This window comes from Dromaius novaehollandiae, chromosome 6, assembly GCF_036370855.1.
Source record: "Dromaius novaehollandiae isolate bDroNov1 chromosome 6, bDroNov1.hap1, whole genome shotgun sequence".
Classification (NCBI taxonomy): domain Eukaryota; kingdom Metazoa; phylum Chordata; class Aves; order Casuariiformes; family Dromaiidae; genus Dromaius; species Dromaius novaehollandiae.
Window position 1 is genome coordinate 17378871 of NC_088103.1, and position 16493 is coordinate 17395363.

At 37.6% G+C, this 16493-nt stretch overlaps 1 protein-coding gene across 3 annotated transcripts in view; it reads right to left on the bottom strand.

The window, feature by feature from the left end:
• Positions 1-16493, bottom strand: part of NRG3 (neuregulin 3) — a 456623-nt gene that overhangs the window by 23707 nt on the left and 416423 nt on the right. For all 3 annotated transcript variants that reach the window (XM_064513775.1, XM_064513776.1, XM_064513777.1), the window contains 2 exons: positions 11242-11344; positions 5435-5561 (listed from right to left, as the gene is read on the bottom strand). In XM_064513775.1, coding sequence (XP_064369845.1) covers positions 5435-5561; positions 11242-11344 — 230 coding nt within the window. The remainder of the gene's footprint in view (positions 1-5434; positions 5562-11241; positions 11345-16493) is intronic.

Sequence of the window (16493 nt, forward strand, 5' to 3'; positions counted from 1 at the left end):
AGGAAGTCCTGAATTTCATGCATTAGGTGAAATAAATCTTCATGTCCCTTAAACCCAAAAGAACCTCCATTAAAACCTGACACATCTGTCTCTTGCTGACTCAAGAATTATAGCAAGGAAACTGATTACCAATACACGGGTACTAGTGAAAAAATAAAACAGGGTGGAAGTTAACTAAGAATCAGCGAGGGGACAGAAACCTGAACTTTTGGTAAGAAAGTAAAAGGAGACATTGCTGAAGAAGAAGCAAAGTTTGGAAACAGTGACCCAAGCCCAAGATGCTAGAAAACCAAGCAAGAGTATTGCTGCCAAAATACTTGGGAAAAGCAGTGGAAAAGATTGGAGATGACTGAGGAACTCTGTTCAAATAGAAGTCTAAGTAATTTTGCTTAAAGTATACAGTATTATCTCATCTGTATCTCTAGCAAAATGATAGAATCAATACTGAGAGAAATAGACTCAACACAGGTGAACACAATTACAAGCTCTCAGCAGCAGGAGCTCAGAGTCCTGACAAAATCTAATGCCTTTTTTACTTTACAAATCACAAAATGAGCAGATGAAGGAACTGGAGATGTGATGCATTTGGATGTGGGAAGGAAAAGCAAATGATACTTCAGAATACTTTTACTCTCCATGCAAACAGAAAGCACTCATTCCCTGCATTAAATCACATGACAGGGAGGCACCTAGATTTTAACATAAATCCATAACTCTCCTTGTGTTCTTCCTCAGCCTGGGGCTTGCCAAGGCCCACGTGGGTTTGCACATGTTCCATGTTAAAAGAGCACTCACTTCGCACTGGAAAGAACCGAGCCTTTTTATGAGAATTTCAAACTGCTTGTCATTGATGGAATAGCAGACCCAAACACGTCAGACACTTTGTAATTCATTTATATTTATGTTGCATTATTGGGTGGTATCCCAATGCCGGATGCTTGGAGTGAATGCACTTGGAGCCCCTTTCCTAGCTAAGGGTGACTATATAGCTAAAAGATGGCATTACTTGTAGTCCCATAGTTCACACTTTGCTGAGGCCTAGTGTTCAGCCTGGGACTTAGTTTAAGTCTCCAATCCTTGCAGCAAATCTGGTCTCTGTTGCATGTCAGCTGGACTTACTCTTTCCCAACTTAATTACACTGCTGTATGCCAGCATCATTCATTTGGGATATTTTTAAGAGGATCTAAAAATCTAAATAAGCAATTTAACCTACTGGTATTTACCAGAGCCCTTTAAGCACAGTTGCTGCAAACCTTTACCAGTTCTTATGCTTTCTGCTCTTCAGAGACTTTGTGGGAATGCTTTCAAAAATAAGAACAACGAGGAGGAGTCTAAGGTCATATCTGAGGCTCACTGCAGCACAGACACTCTAGCGCTTCTAACACCAAAGACTGTAGAGTTCATACATACAAGGCAGAGACGCGGCCTTCCTTCCTCAGTTGTGTGTATCCTGCTGAACAGAGAGAGGGTGAAAAAAGAAAAGAGCAGCTTCTTCAATGAAGTGAGTTCTAAAAAACCTGCGTTTCTTGGTTGGCCTTCGTTGTTTTCTGAATACCATGTCGCATACCTGTTCCACGCCTTGTTAAATAAATGGAAGAGCAATCTTTCCATATGATGTTTAATGACCTTGGGGGAAATGTCCAACACTTCAAATTCATTTCTTCAACACTGTCTTTTGAAACAAGGATTCCAACAACTTAATATGTAGTTTAGGATCCAGCAAAATTCTTATGCAAATGGGAAGTGTTTCAAAACCAAACATTCAGAGCTTTTAACCTTGCATATGGTTTTCATAATCACACTGTTGTAAAGAAGCTTTAATTGGCGCAGAGGTGGGATATCAGGGGCTGAGGTCTAAAGTCCTTTTCTTTTCCTCCTGCAGCAATGCAAACAGCTGCAAGTATAATGAGTTAGGCTAGAATGAAATGCAAATTTGTAATTCATTTTAATACTTCGTTAAAAAATGAAATGTGGCATTTGTCTGTAACAGCAATTTTCTTACATTTACACAGCCTCTCTCATTTAAAAAGATTCAGAATTGCCTTTCAAACTATGTACACAAAAGATAACTATTTTTCTAAAGTCCAGTCAACAGGAAAAAGGGAAAAAAGGGAATGATTAGGAGAAACAGTGCTTCACTGCAATTGGTCAAGCTCTTTAAAGCCATAAGCCCCTTGAAATGCTATCAGCTATACCCCAGGTCTGGGGAAGTAAGGGAAACCTATTTCTAGGGTAACACATGGTTTGGAAAGGTCTATGTGCCCATCATTACATGTAGCAACCTCTGAATCAAAATAGCGTGGTTCTTTCAGAATAGACATTAATAGAATAGTTATCTGATTATAACGAGGGTAAGGAAACATTCTCAGGTCTATCCTAATACAGAGAAGAATAAAAAGCAGAGCAAGAAAACTGAAGACATCACTATGTCCATTTGGAAGAGGCAGGAGTAAAATATGGGAGAATCTGTTAGGAAAAGAGAGAAGGGCGAGATACAAGGCAGACAGATTTCCCATGTCAAAGTAGCATATGGAGTGGGAAAAGAAAAGACCTCCAGGATTACATAAACCATAAGCCCTTTGGAGAAGCATCCAGACAATAACAACATAGCCTCAAGGGCTAAACTATCTACCCAAAACATGATGCAAGTTTCTGTATTGGCTCCAGGAAATGAAAATAACTAAGATTTCTCCCAAATCACCCGGGGTGGGAGCTGCAGATGGAAACCCCGCAGCGATCACCTCCCGGCACTGACTGGCAGAGCGAACGCAGCCCATCCACGGGAGCGAGCGCCACGGAAAGCTCTGCTCCCCTCGCCCGACCCTGCTCCCTTTCTCACCCAGTGGATGCACGCAAGGGAGATCGCTGGTCTCGCCGATGGGGAGCCAGTCAGTCACTCATTCCTACAAAATACCATTGTAAAGTTCTTTCCTGCTGTCTCGCCATTCCTCCCTCCTCCCTCCCCAAATCTGTCAAGGTTTGTGAATATTTAATGAACTGCCTACATGCATTCCTGTGCTAAAATCTTTCTAACAATAGAAACCATTACTACCCTGCACTGCTACGCTACATCCTGTGAAAGGTCATTCTGTTTTTCTTCCTTAGTGCCTTTGCTCCCAAAGGGAAAACGCATTAATAGCAAGGATAAAACAGCTCCCTGCTAGCAGCCACAAGAACAAGCAAACCGTGTGTTAATTAGCAGCATTGATAATCACCCTCTGAACAGCATTAAAAGCTGACGAGCAAATTTGGCTTAAAATAATAAACAACAATAACGTTTTGCAATCTCTAATATTTGGAATCCGCAAGCTGCCACTCCAGCCATTATGGCTATTGCAGTGGGCGAGCGCTGCTACGGCAAAAGGGCAGAACTTCAGTAAAGCTTGTTGACGTGTTTGTCAGCTGCTCAGAAGACACCGAACATTTCTTCATTATGATGAGTATAAAAATACTGCGTTGAACTACCATGGTGGGGGGGGAGCAGAGAACATATACTTGGTGATAATTCAGATCTAGTTTATATGTTAGAAAAAAAGCATCACAAAAGCTCTGTACAGATTTCACTTTACCTTTTGTTGTGCTGGGAAAAAGAAATTGTCACCGTTACAACCCAACAACACTGCGCAGCAACTTTTTGTAGGGGCAAGAAGTGATGTATGACTGAATGAACTGCAAGTGAAACAAAGAACTGCAGAAGGTCTCCTAAACTGTGATATGTCAATTTATTGCAGCTCTTTTCCCTCTTGAAATTACATACTTTTTCTAGATCATGAAACATATCATGACCACAGTGATGATCCTAGAAAAGAAAACTTTTAGTGACTATCAGCAGTGCTCTGACAGCACTTCTTTCACAGTATGGAGGCTCTACTTACTCTGTATTTGTTGAAATGTCTTATACTTATTTCCACACTAATGTGATGTCAACCAGGAGTTGAGGCATCTGCGGCTAAGTGGGCGTGAGTGCTCAGTTTTGCTCATCGCCACTGTTTTCACAGAATCTGGTAAATAAGGTTCTCCCGGCATGGTGACGTACCCCTCTCTGGCCTCTTGATGTCCCGCACTGGATGCACAAGGCTCAGGTCGAACAGCGAGCAGCTGAGGAGATGCCCGCCCCTGGCTGCACTTGCCCCTGGGCGAATAACTCAGTTGAGGGCAACCTCTTGCACAAGGTGCACCCTTCTCCTGCCTCTCACATTAAAGTAAAGCAAAGAGATGCTCTGTTCATATCAATAGCCACCTCTGAAGTAAAGTTTTGCTTCCATTTCATCACATTTAGTTAAGTGATATTTAAAACGGAGACATGTAAACAGTACCCAGTGCTGTGAGCTGACAGTATCAAAAAAGTCATAACTAGGTATACTGATTCACTGCAGTGCGTTTATCAGTATTTTGCCTTATCCAAGCAGCTCAGGCACACGAAGTTAAATCTGGACCTCTATTTCAAGTTTTTATCTGAAAGCCTTGGAAGTCAAAGGAAAGACTTCTATCAGCTGTGGTGCACTTTCGATCAGCCCTTTGAACAATTCAGCAAACAACACTTGGTTTGATGATTTCTTAAGATGCAAAATTGAGATAATTTTTTTTAAAGAATTAAGCATTTAAAAAGGCTTTAGAAATATTTTATGATTTCCTATTATATTATAATTTTGGCCTTGCTGCCAGGATCCTTTTCATTTGTTCCAAAGGCTTTGTGCAAAAACAGGCAGCACAAAGCATATGACTGGGGGAAGAGAACGGTATGCCTTGGAAAGCAATTTGCAGCAAAAGCAAAATACATCAGTCTTCTGCAAATTTCTTGTTTCAAATTTTCTTTATGTAATTCATGATTGTGGGATGACATTAACTTACATATAACTATATTCAGAACATGATTAAGTAAATTTCAAGTTCAGTTTGAATAAGCTGACCTCCTTTGTACCAAAAATCCCTTTGTTTAACTCAAGACACAGGAAAATGAGTCCATCGGCGCTATCTTCCCTTGGATAACAGTGTAAATTTAGTTCTAAATTTTGATTTACTCTGAATTAACAGTGAAAAATCTCTACATGTTTTCATGAAGGTCCAATAATATTTTGTATTGGAAGGTTCAAAATCATTCAAGATTGAAGCTCCCCACTTCACCTATAAACCACAGACGTGTTAAGGTGTTGTGGAAAACTACAGCAGTCATTTCCAGTGCTGAATGCACAGCTAGGGGGCTCGACAAGGTTTACTACATTATATAAATGTACCAGGGCCACTTGAAATACCTTTAGAAAAAAAAACTGCTTAGTGTTTTCCATCAACAGGCCTGATAGAAAACATTTTATGAAAGAGGTGAGTAATTTTGTTCCCATTGCTCGGATGGTAATAACAACATGGTGATCCACTGCCATCAGCAGCAGGAACTCAGCCAGGCTATTAAGTGTTGTGGGTGGCAAGATTACTTACATGTTGCAGCTGGACTCGGCTTTGTGCCATACACTCTGACTTTGCCATCATGCTGGAAGCATTTAGGCTGTAGGTTTTCCTATTCTGTGTTTCTTTCAGCTGTTCATGAATTTGCTTTGTTTCTTTCCTGGAGAGAGAAATAAAATTCATGTAAGAAAGAGCTAGTCTGATCTTCTACTATAGCTGTGATATTTTTATAGCCATGCTTTCCTATATTCAAAACTTCACCACATTGGATTAACCAGCTGATCTAATTCACCAGTGTCTAATATTTCAATGCATTGGTCATTTTATGGCACGGCTTAAGAATGGAAAGAAAAGAGCTCTTTGTTTAAAATAGCTTCTATTCTCAAATTACTATAATAGCATGCTGGTTGTTATAGCACAGAATTTTGTACATCAAGAGATCATCCATTACATTGTTTAACAGTAGCTTGGAAGTGGCCCTGAATATTAAAAAAAGTATTTTGCTCTGATTTGAAATAGCGATTTGGGCAGACACAGCAGGCATTAGCCCCTGTTGGTTACAAAATCTGCCAAAGAATCTTTGATTTCACTTGTAGCTCATTAGACTTGACCTATAACTTAGTAGCTTTAATAGACCCACTTTCTGCTTATATGCTTGAATCTTGAAAAAGCCTAAGCATCAACACTGTATCTGAGACTGTGTTTTGGCAAGTTATACTAGGATCTGCCATGTCAAAGCTGAGAAAGCCTCTAGATGAGTCACTTGCAATATTCAAGAGAGAACCACACTTTTAACATCTTTCTGTTTCTGCCACACTATATTGGCAGGCTGAGTTTTAAAGTTTTGTACATCATTGAGGACATGAGGCAGCATACTTTATTTCAAATATTTCTTCTACCTTTTGCAAACAGATATAACTCAATTGGGCAAAAACTGTTAGCAAAATATATTTTAGACCTTTCATCAGTCTCCTTTGATAAGCTACACTGTCTGAAACTCTATCAGTTTTAAATGATCACGAGAAGTAAATCCACAATACTATTTTAATTCCTTCCTTCCTTTCTTCCTTTTTCTCCCTAGCAGATGCATGTCTGACACAGGCCCTTGAAACCACCCGGAAAGGTCAAGGACTCACTAGCAGCAATGACTCTTCATGATGCCAACAGTAGCTTTCAGACAGCAATTGGTGCTGAGCCAAATTTCAGAAGGAAGTAAGTGTTTTCAGGGAGGTGTTGAAAAGAAATAAGGAAAAACAAAAGACAATCACCCCTTTCTATACTGAAATTTGAAATTTTAAAGAAAACCTTCACCAACATTTTGAAAATGTGTGGTGACTCTAGTGAGACTAATGCAGGAAGTGTAAGAGACTGGAGGAAAATTACTTGCTTAAGTCATCATGGGAAGAAACTGGGAGGAAGGAGAAGTTCCCTCAATATGAAAGGAAGCAGTGTGAAGTATTATTTTTAAAATATTTCACTTTGTTAACACAGATTTTTAATGTATTAAAATAAATATAAGTAATTTCCAGTACATTTATTTTATCTCTAAGTCCCTTAGTTCTGATTGAGCATTGCACTCAGATGAAACCTTTTTATAAAGATTTGCTTAAATACAGCAGGCCTTCAGCATCCGCCTAAAAGTAGGCATTTGGTACCGCACTCTTCCTGAATACAGGCCATAAACTATATGCAATATTGGAGACTCTGTAAGTATCCTTTATATTTAGATCCTATTTTGAAAGAGAATGGCAAATGAAAAAGAATTAATTTACACTGTAAGCATGTTAGAAGCACGACTGGTATGTTTTGAATATAACTACAGGGTCATAATTAGAAAGATTTATGAATATGGGTGGGTGAGGAAATCCTCTCTCATGCATGCAAATGTGTTAAACTTTCAAAATTCTTCCTTAGCCAAAAACAATATGACAAGTTAATATCAGAATAATCTCAAAAAATACAAAATCTGAAAGATTACTGTGTCCAGTGAAATAAATTAGTTAAATAATTTTGAAACATTTCTTTTTGATTTGACATTTTTTGTTATATATTCAATTCACTTCTGAAACTAATGAAACTGAATAATTAATTTGGAAAATGTCAGAATGAACTGTTTAGCTTTAAAAAATATCCTAGAGGAAATTTATGGAAATGACTCCACAGTTTTTATGAATAAACATTTTCTGACCAGCTAAATTACATACACTGGCAATATAACTATACATATCCATATGTCCTATTTCAAAGTCATTCCACTTGTATGTTGGTCTCCAAAATTTTTATAGAAGATCCAGTCTTTTTTTTTTTTTTTTTTTTTTCTGGACATTTTTGAGTGGAGGTTTCATATGAAGTCTAAGCAATGACAGCCTAACATCATGATCAGAGCATCATAGCATCAGACTTGGGGAATCTCTTGTGTAGATAAGAATTCTTAGAATTTAATCAGGAAAATAACAAATTAGGCATTTCTGGACTTATAATTTGAATTTATTTGGGAAACATGGATCTAGAATGATTTCTACATCCATAAATACATCTAAGTAAACTGGAATATTCAGCTTCACTGCTGTAATTTTTAACATTACAACTGAGATTCTAAAAGTTAATTTACTGAGAAAAACAATCTACTAATTGTTTCCTTTTCATGCTCATGCAACCTAATATTAATATTAGGTTTACGTATATTAACTTATCTGAACTATAGGATGCACAATTAAAAAATTAGAAAGTACTAATTTGAACTTATTCAGTGATTAATATATTTATAAGTTTCATTTTCAAAACAAATGGGCCTTATGTATTCTACTTTACAGATGTTCTGCAATAAAGTATTGTTATTTCTGCAAGAAATAAATTAAAGTCACTGGTATCTATAAAAGTCTAAGCCATAAAGAGCAACCCATATTCTTTTTTCTGTACTCTCTCTCTATTGCCAGCACTTAAAGTATTTTCTTGATTATTCCAAAAAGAGTAATTGGAAGTGCATAGTGTTTAACTGAAGTCCTGAACTTCCTCAGACAAAATATATTTTTAAGAATGACTTTTCATGTAACAGTGAATAAAGAAATGGATATTTTTAGCAGCAGGTACTACACGATCATCAGGCTAAAAAAGTCAGGGTCAGATTTCTCGTGAAAACTTCTCTTTCCAAAAGGTAAAGTAGTCAGAATTTCTCTGTTAGTAATATTTTAATTTTTTGATACATTAAGTTAAACCTATATATTATTCCCCATGTAGTAGGATTGCTTTGATAACTCTTAAACATGATCAAGATAATCTGCCTGAGAAAGAAGTTCCTGAAAATCTGTTGACTAAAAGCTAGTGTATGCTAAGAGTTGAATCACTTTAAATTTGTTGCATCTTACAGTTTAAAGTCATTGGCCAATGTCACAATTAGGAAGCTGTTTTAGATGGACTTTGTGCATGCCTCATTTAGACACTCTTATGAAGGCCATAAGCTTTACATGAGTGAGCAGCTCAAGAGAGACAAGCAAAATGTTTCCCTTAGTCTTCAATGACCAGGAATTGCCCTTTCAGAGGGAAGAGTCCTGAGGTTACAAATAACTGCGCTGAACCTGAACCTATAGCTCTAACAGGACTATGGAATAACCAGTCATTTGCTGATGTTTGCGAATGAAGGTACTGGCAGAGAAGCATCATGTAGATGGACATACGGTTATGGTGAATCTTCCTGGATTCAGATTTTGAGGGAATGGTGCTAATAACAAACAGGGAAAATGGAAAAAATCTGACCAACAACAAGAGTATTTAGGAAATTCTCTTCAAAGGCCATAAAAGTTGCAGTGTTCTTTCCATTTCATTTATCTTTTGTCATCTCCAGCTATTTCAGCCTATTCACAACTGCCCCCATCTCCTGCCTCAAATTGCAGCAAACCCTGCTACATTACCTGCCTACTGGTGGTCATGATCTTCAGGGACTTCAGTATCTAGAAAGCCAATAGGTGGGTTGTATCTTTCCATGAAGGAAGCGTGGGGCCAGATGAAAGATTTACTTTTCAGACAGTTTGTCAGTACTAGAGCAACAGCCAGGGAGTTAGGAACTGGTATCTTAAAATTATTATGTTTCATCTAATATATAAGACCTCTCAACTGGCCCGGAGGTTTTTCTCAATACTCTTCAAACCTTAGTTCCCAACCTGGCCTAAGCCCACTTTAGGTCTTCCCTCTTAGACAGGGATAGTTAACTCTTAACTATCATGATATTTATAATGCAGGTTTCAAAAACAAACAAACAAACAATCAATCCAAGCAAACTGTGAAGCACTATTGTCCTGTGAGTGCATCTATGAAGCATTATTTCTACTCGTTATTTTTGCATACAGCTCTCCCCTCCACCTCATCAAAGCTGTGATACTTGGAAGGCTGTTCCAACCCGGCTCTCCACCTTTCCCTACAGCAGTGCGAAGCCAAGAGGGACACAGCTAAGTAAATTATTGAAGAGAGGGTCATTTTATTCAAAGTATGCTCAGTTGTTGACTCTCTGTTCTTCCAGCTGACAATCCCATTCTGCCTTTTCTGAATCTCTTTTCATCAGCTAAAATCCCAACTCTTTCCTGGAAGGAGAGGAACACCTTATTCTCTCTCTTTTCTCTGCAGATGTAAACACGTAAACATGTAAAGACATTTCCTGGTCAGTGGCAAAGTGGCTGCCTCTGCTCACCATTTTTACTACAACTGACGAGTTTGCAGAGAGAAACTGTCCTACCACAGTATCGTCCCAGCTTACGCTGCTGTCAGATTCTAGGTCCAAGACATTCAAACAGCTAGGAGAGTTTACAGGAAACATGAACCACCTTAAATCTTCACAGAAAACTTGCACAAACTACCCCTGAAGTTTAAAAAAAGGTCTTGCAATGTTTCTGACTTTTTTTCTCCTTTTTACGATAGAAATGTCACAATAAAGAAAAGAAGCACTTCTCATCAAATTGCCTGCCCATATAAGTATGTACGTACATATGTAACTAAGGGATTCAGATCAGCATCCAAACTTTTACATATGGCAAACCTCCACATTTTTAATATTCAGCCACCATGACTAACCTAATGTAGGTGCCTTTTCTATTGATGTGAATTCTCTCGCTAGCTCCAGTTGGAACAGGATTGGGGAATGACAACCATACAGGACATATTTATAAATACAGTGGCATTGACATGCATGTCATGTAATTGCTATGAAGTTTTTGCAACTCAGATTACACACATAACAATAAATATTAAAAGATAATGATCAGTTGGGAAGAGAAAGAAAAACAGAGTGGAAAGAGAATATTTCACTTGAAAATATTTCAGTACAGATGATTCCACCATACTTGGATAGTTTAATGTACTTGCATATTACAGATATTGGTTAGGTAACTACATTAGCAGTTTACAAACAATTACCTAGAAATTACAATGATCCGCAGTGAACTACTTGCCTGTTTATGTGTTTCTAACTCACCTCTGTACCCAGTGTACAGAAATAAAAGGGACATTAAGGGATGTGAAACGAAATGCAAAAAGGAGATGGCATGATTAACCGTTTATTTTCGAAAGAAAAAAAGTGATTATCACACTGTTACTAAGAGGCACAAAATTACTATTGTCAAGAAAAAGGATTGGAAAGGACACACAACCTCTTCTTTCCTGATATCAGAAAAGAGAAACAAGAATATGTATTACTCGTTTGTTTTTTTGACTTAGATAATCTAGCCATGGGGAACTGTTCCAGCCTGTTCAGAGGTAAGGACAGCTTCAAAAGGAGGGGAGAAACTGAAGAATCGGAAAGCCATAAAAAGGACAGAAACTAAATAACAAATACACTAGACAAAGGCTCTTACTTTGCTTTGAAGTAGAACGCTGCACAAAGCATGCCCACTACGACTATGCCAAAGACGATACAGGAAATAGACAGCACCTGGCGCTGGTACACTTCTTCGCTCTCTGTGAACAGCAAAATTGAGAATTATGAAAGCATCAGAAAACAATACTTGTGAAAAGTGGATTTCAGCATGTCATGGTTTCACTAATGGACAAACATGAGAGATTTTGGAGGTGTGGACTGGCATGTTCCTCAACAGAATGGATGCTCCTCTGAACCTCCAGTCTAGGTAAGGCTCATATTGTCTCTTTGGAAAGTTTTAGAAAATGGTTCTCAAAGACACTGAAAGATACATAATCACAAATATCTGGAAAATTTATTATTACCTTTTTCTACATGCTATTTTTCAGCTCTTTAGAAAACCATGCTGCTACTGTCAATAGGATAAAGAGCTCCATAACCATGGGGCTTTTCTGGATTCAGGCAAGATCCATCAGAGCTCTCACAAGGTCCCACATGACTCAACAGAACTCTTTTTTAGCTACCAGAAAAATATAAGTTTTGGTTTGATTGAGCAGTGATTACAATCTCGTGCTCCCATGTCATTCCCTGTACTCGAAGCTTATGTACAACACAGCACAGCGAAAAAATTAATTCAATCGAATTGGACGGAATCCAAGGACTGCTATGCTACATTGCACCAGACATTGCTTTCATGGGAGTTTCTATTTTTTTAAAGTAATTTCCTTGATAAACCTCATCATCTTCTAATTAATTTGAAAACAGGAACAGAATGAAAATTAAAAAAAGAAAAAAGCTAAGAAAACAAGAAAAAACATTCATGACAGGAAACAGAAGCTGATAGGCAACTGGAGTTTCACACACTAAATTTATCAACAGTTCCTTAAATGTTAGCGTTTATTTTGATTATTTCAACTGCTTTTCTACTCCAAAGTGCTAAAATGCCAAATTGATTGTTTTTCTTGGGGTCAGTATCTCCAGACATGCAACAGAAAAAATAATCTTTCCATTCATTTATTTTAGGTAGAAAACATAAACATGTATGATTATCAAAGCATGGCACAAGCATGTTAAACTGACAAAGCTGTCTCTTTCCTAAGTGTGCGAACTTCAGTGCAGACCATCATCAATATGAATACCAGACCCATGGGTCAAGTAGGTGATAGTGACTCCAAGCAGAGTCTAAGATTCACAAGAAGAAAAGTCTGCAAGACAGCACCAAGGTGAATCTAGGCACGTACTGAAAAGTCAACGCCTAACTAGAACATCAGGGGACCACTCTCTGGTGTTATTATAATGACTGAAAACTACACACAGTATCCTAATCAGTACTAATTATTAATTTTTCAAGAGTAAACATACAGAAATTTGGAACCTTAAACATAGTCATTTGTCTCTAGTAGAAGTCACAGTGCCTCTTCTTTTAGTCGTAACTTATTTCAAATAGTTACAAATCCCAAATCTTCATTTCTTAATTACTTCTTTACTTGCTCATTCGATGAGCAATACAGTGATTCAGAACCCATTTCTGAACACAAAATGTCCTCAGCTCCTGTTGACCTTTTTCCTCATTTAATTTTGAGATTTTAAAAGTACTCTTTTTTAAATGTCTTTTTAAAAAAATAGAGTAACTTACACTTTTTACATATCTAAAATATATCTGAAAATGTGCAGTTCAATAGAATAATAGATAATATTGCAGTAAACCTGATTCCATTAGACTTTTAGGCCCATTTTTCATTGGCTTGTAGAAAATCCAGACCTGCATGGTAAATTCTCATTGCTGCTGTACAAAATGTTTTTTAACTAGTTTGTGTAAACCCAGAGGTATGAATCTTCCATTTCCAAAACTGTACACAAAGATCTAATCCAACAAAATCTAGATCCTTACGTTAAGACGGATCACACTGCTGTATCAACAACTGTTAATGCATTTTGTCTGAATGCCAATCTCCGTTTCTACTGCCTAAGGGCGCAAATAAAACTTACACACATATGAACTGTAATTTTACTCAGATATTTCATAAAATTAGAAAATATATATCTGATTGGATTAAAAGAATCTGATCTAAGTCATGTGTGCAAAAAAGGTTTAAATCTGTTTTTCTTTAACTTAAATCTTCATTAAAAACTTTTTTCTTTTGTTATTTCTTGAAAAACAGTGCGGTTTGTGCAGCTGTGGTATTTTGTCTGTCCTGAATAGCAATCACTGCCTTGTTAAAGATGCTTTAGAATATATTTTACCAAGATAAAAGCATTTCAGAGACTGGACAATATTATCTTGCTCAAACAACTATGTGAAGATTTAAGTCTTTTGTATAGCCAACTTAATCCCTGTCACTAGCTTTCAACGCATGCTGATCAATGCTTTCTTTTCCTTTTGTTTACTTTATACAGTGCATATTTGAGAACTGCTTATTGATTAATGTCACCCCATTTTTTAGACACCTTTGTTCATCTTTTCTATCCTTTAAATCTTTGTTTATGTATTGGACTCCACCGTTTTTGTCTCCAGCATCTTAAAGTACCACCAGTTAAGCATTTTTCCATTCTCTAATCTTCCATGCTGGCTTCTTAAAAACCCCTTCCTATTGATAGGAATTTAATCTGCATCCCTGCAAACTCTGAAGGTCTTCCCATTCGTTACCTTGGTTTAACTGCCCCCCTCCCTGCACATTGCTCTCAGCGTGTATGGCACAGCAGAGACCCGCCCAGCCGAGGAGTGCGGAAGAGGCCTTTACAAGCAAACAAATCCCCCATAATAAGCCGGAGCGCTGCAGCTGCGTACTGCAGAGCAGAGCCGAGCCGAGCAGAGCAGAGCAGTGTTGACATTCAATGTGTAAGCGAGAACTGAAAATCCTGCTCCACAGGTGAAGACGTACATCGATCTGTATCAATCTGCGCATACATGTATTTACATACTGGAACAAACTTTCCAAGGTAATATAAAGTCTCTCTCATTATTCACATATATTCCTTGTGAAATAAATCACCTTAATTACAGTCTAATGAAATAAATATTCTAGGCAGAGGATTCCTCACTTAATGAGCAGCCAAGAAAATATCTCAGCTAAAAAAACAGAATATGGACTGATGTGGATATTCCTGCATAATCCAGCTCACGAGGTGAGACTGCAGAACACAAATTCCACCAAGAATTCGAACTGTACAAAAGACATAACCTTCACCAACAAAAATATAATCACAGAACATGGACCTGAAAGAATAAAACAGGAAAGCATTTAGGTTCAGACTGTTTTATTTAATGAAAATTATGGAATGAATGAACTTCCCAAAACCTAGAGACAAGACACTTACATGGGACATTAAGCCTCATGAAAGGTTGGGTCCCAACAGGTAAGTCCTACCTAATTCATCATGTGCACCATTGCACATCTATCCCTTTTTATTTATACTATTGACTCTTCCTTACCTTCCTTCCCGCAGCAAACTTTTCTCGTGATTTGATTGCTCATTTTTTTGAGCTTATCTCACACACTTACTAACATTATGAAACACTGCTTCTAGTGACCCATGGAAACAAAATTTCTTCCAACACTCACTCCACAGTCCAATTTCATCTGTCTGCTGCTGAAAAGGGGCATGCTGTATTCCAGGTGCTGGGGTTTTCTTGATTCTCTTGCTGTTTTAAATTTACTCTTACAGCCTGTAATCCGTCTGCTTTATGCATGTGCAAAGACCTATTGAAGCACACACTTACATCTTTAGAGGATAAAAAGTCAGATTTTTCTCATGATTGCTACTTCTAAAGAACATTGTTTTATTGTGCAAATAAACTATTCTTTGCCTATTGCCTCTTCCTTGTAACTTTATTAAAAAAGGAAGAACAAGGTCCTTGAGAAACAAGCACATATGTTTCTAACCATATGACTGAGGAAAAAAAAAAAAAAAAGATTAAAACAGATTATGTTAGGCTTTGTCAGAAACTAAATTTACAACATCACTACCAGCCATAATTGCAGGATCTTCTAGCTCTGTTGTGTATTTTCTGAAATTCATTGAAATATTTTTGAAAGGTATTCCAAATCTGAAGAACCGCGCTGAGCAGGTGACCTAACAAAACTATAACAAGACAAAAACAGTACCTTTCCCCCTTGCAGTGCTTATTTCAGTGGCTCTAGAATAAAATCTAAAAGTGGTCACAAGCATCCAAGAGAATAATTACTAAATATTCAAACTGAGCCAACTGAGAAATAAAGATATTTACCATAGGAATGTGTTACTTAAAGCTTTGCTCTTTAAGGAAAAAAAATACAAATTTGATTGTGTTGTTTTTCTGCTGAAGTTTTTAGTTAACCCTCCAGCCTCAAAAGGTCCCTAAAGCCTAAACTTATAATAGGATTCCCTTATCTTCCTCTCTCACTTCTGCAGATCTGCTCTGGATTGCTGCAAGTAACAACAAGGTATAGAATGAACCTGGAAAAACCTAAAGCCCCGTATCTTCTCATTGGTATGTCTGGCATACGCTTGCTTTGCAAGTGCTTTTTCTCATCTATAAGAATCAATGCAAACTTTATGAAAATAATTCCATACTCTGTTTTTCAGAAGGAAATTTAAAGGTGTTTTCACCTTTATTTTTCTAATTCACTGTCATTTACATGTTAAGAGCGGAAGTGTGGCCTGATGGATAAAACATAATAAATTCTACTTTTCCTCAAGAAACTGCAGGCTTCTTTTTTTAACCCTATGAAAAACTTAAGCCATGCAGGCCCAGCCAAGTGGGCAGTTTCCTCTCAAGACTTCAGAAGAGCTCGGAGCACAACCCCGTCTCTCCCCTTCTTTCTGCCTACAGAGGGAAAGGATGCCGCAGGATACCAATGCTCGAGTTTTAAAAGCAACTATAGAGTGATACAGCCTTCTCATGTAAACGTGGCATCACGTCACCTCACTGCCACACGCTTCTTCCATTTCATTTCAGTTCGTTTCATCCCCCCTCCGCATTTTCTGGCACAACTGCTCTGGACTCTCTGACCATGAGGACAGTATCATCTTTCCCCCTTCAGTGATTAATATGGTAACAGTTTGCAAACACACTAGCCTCCAAAAGAATGGATTTCAATGTAAATACATGAAATAGATAAATCTGCCCTAGATACGTTTGTTCCAACTCCTTTAAGAGCATATGCACTACTTCATATAAAATACGATGTTTTATTCCAATTCTCAAATATCTTTACTGGTCACTGAGTTTTCTTCCTTCAGCTTTTGTCTTTATTATGACTGGATGGA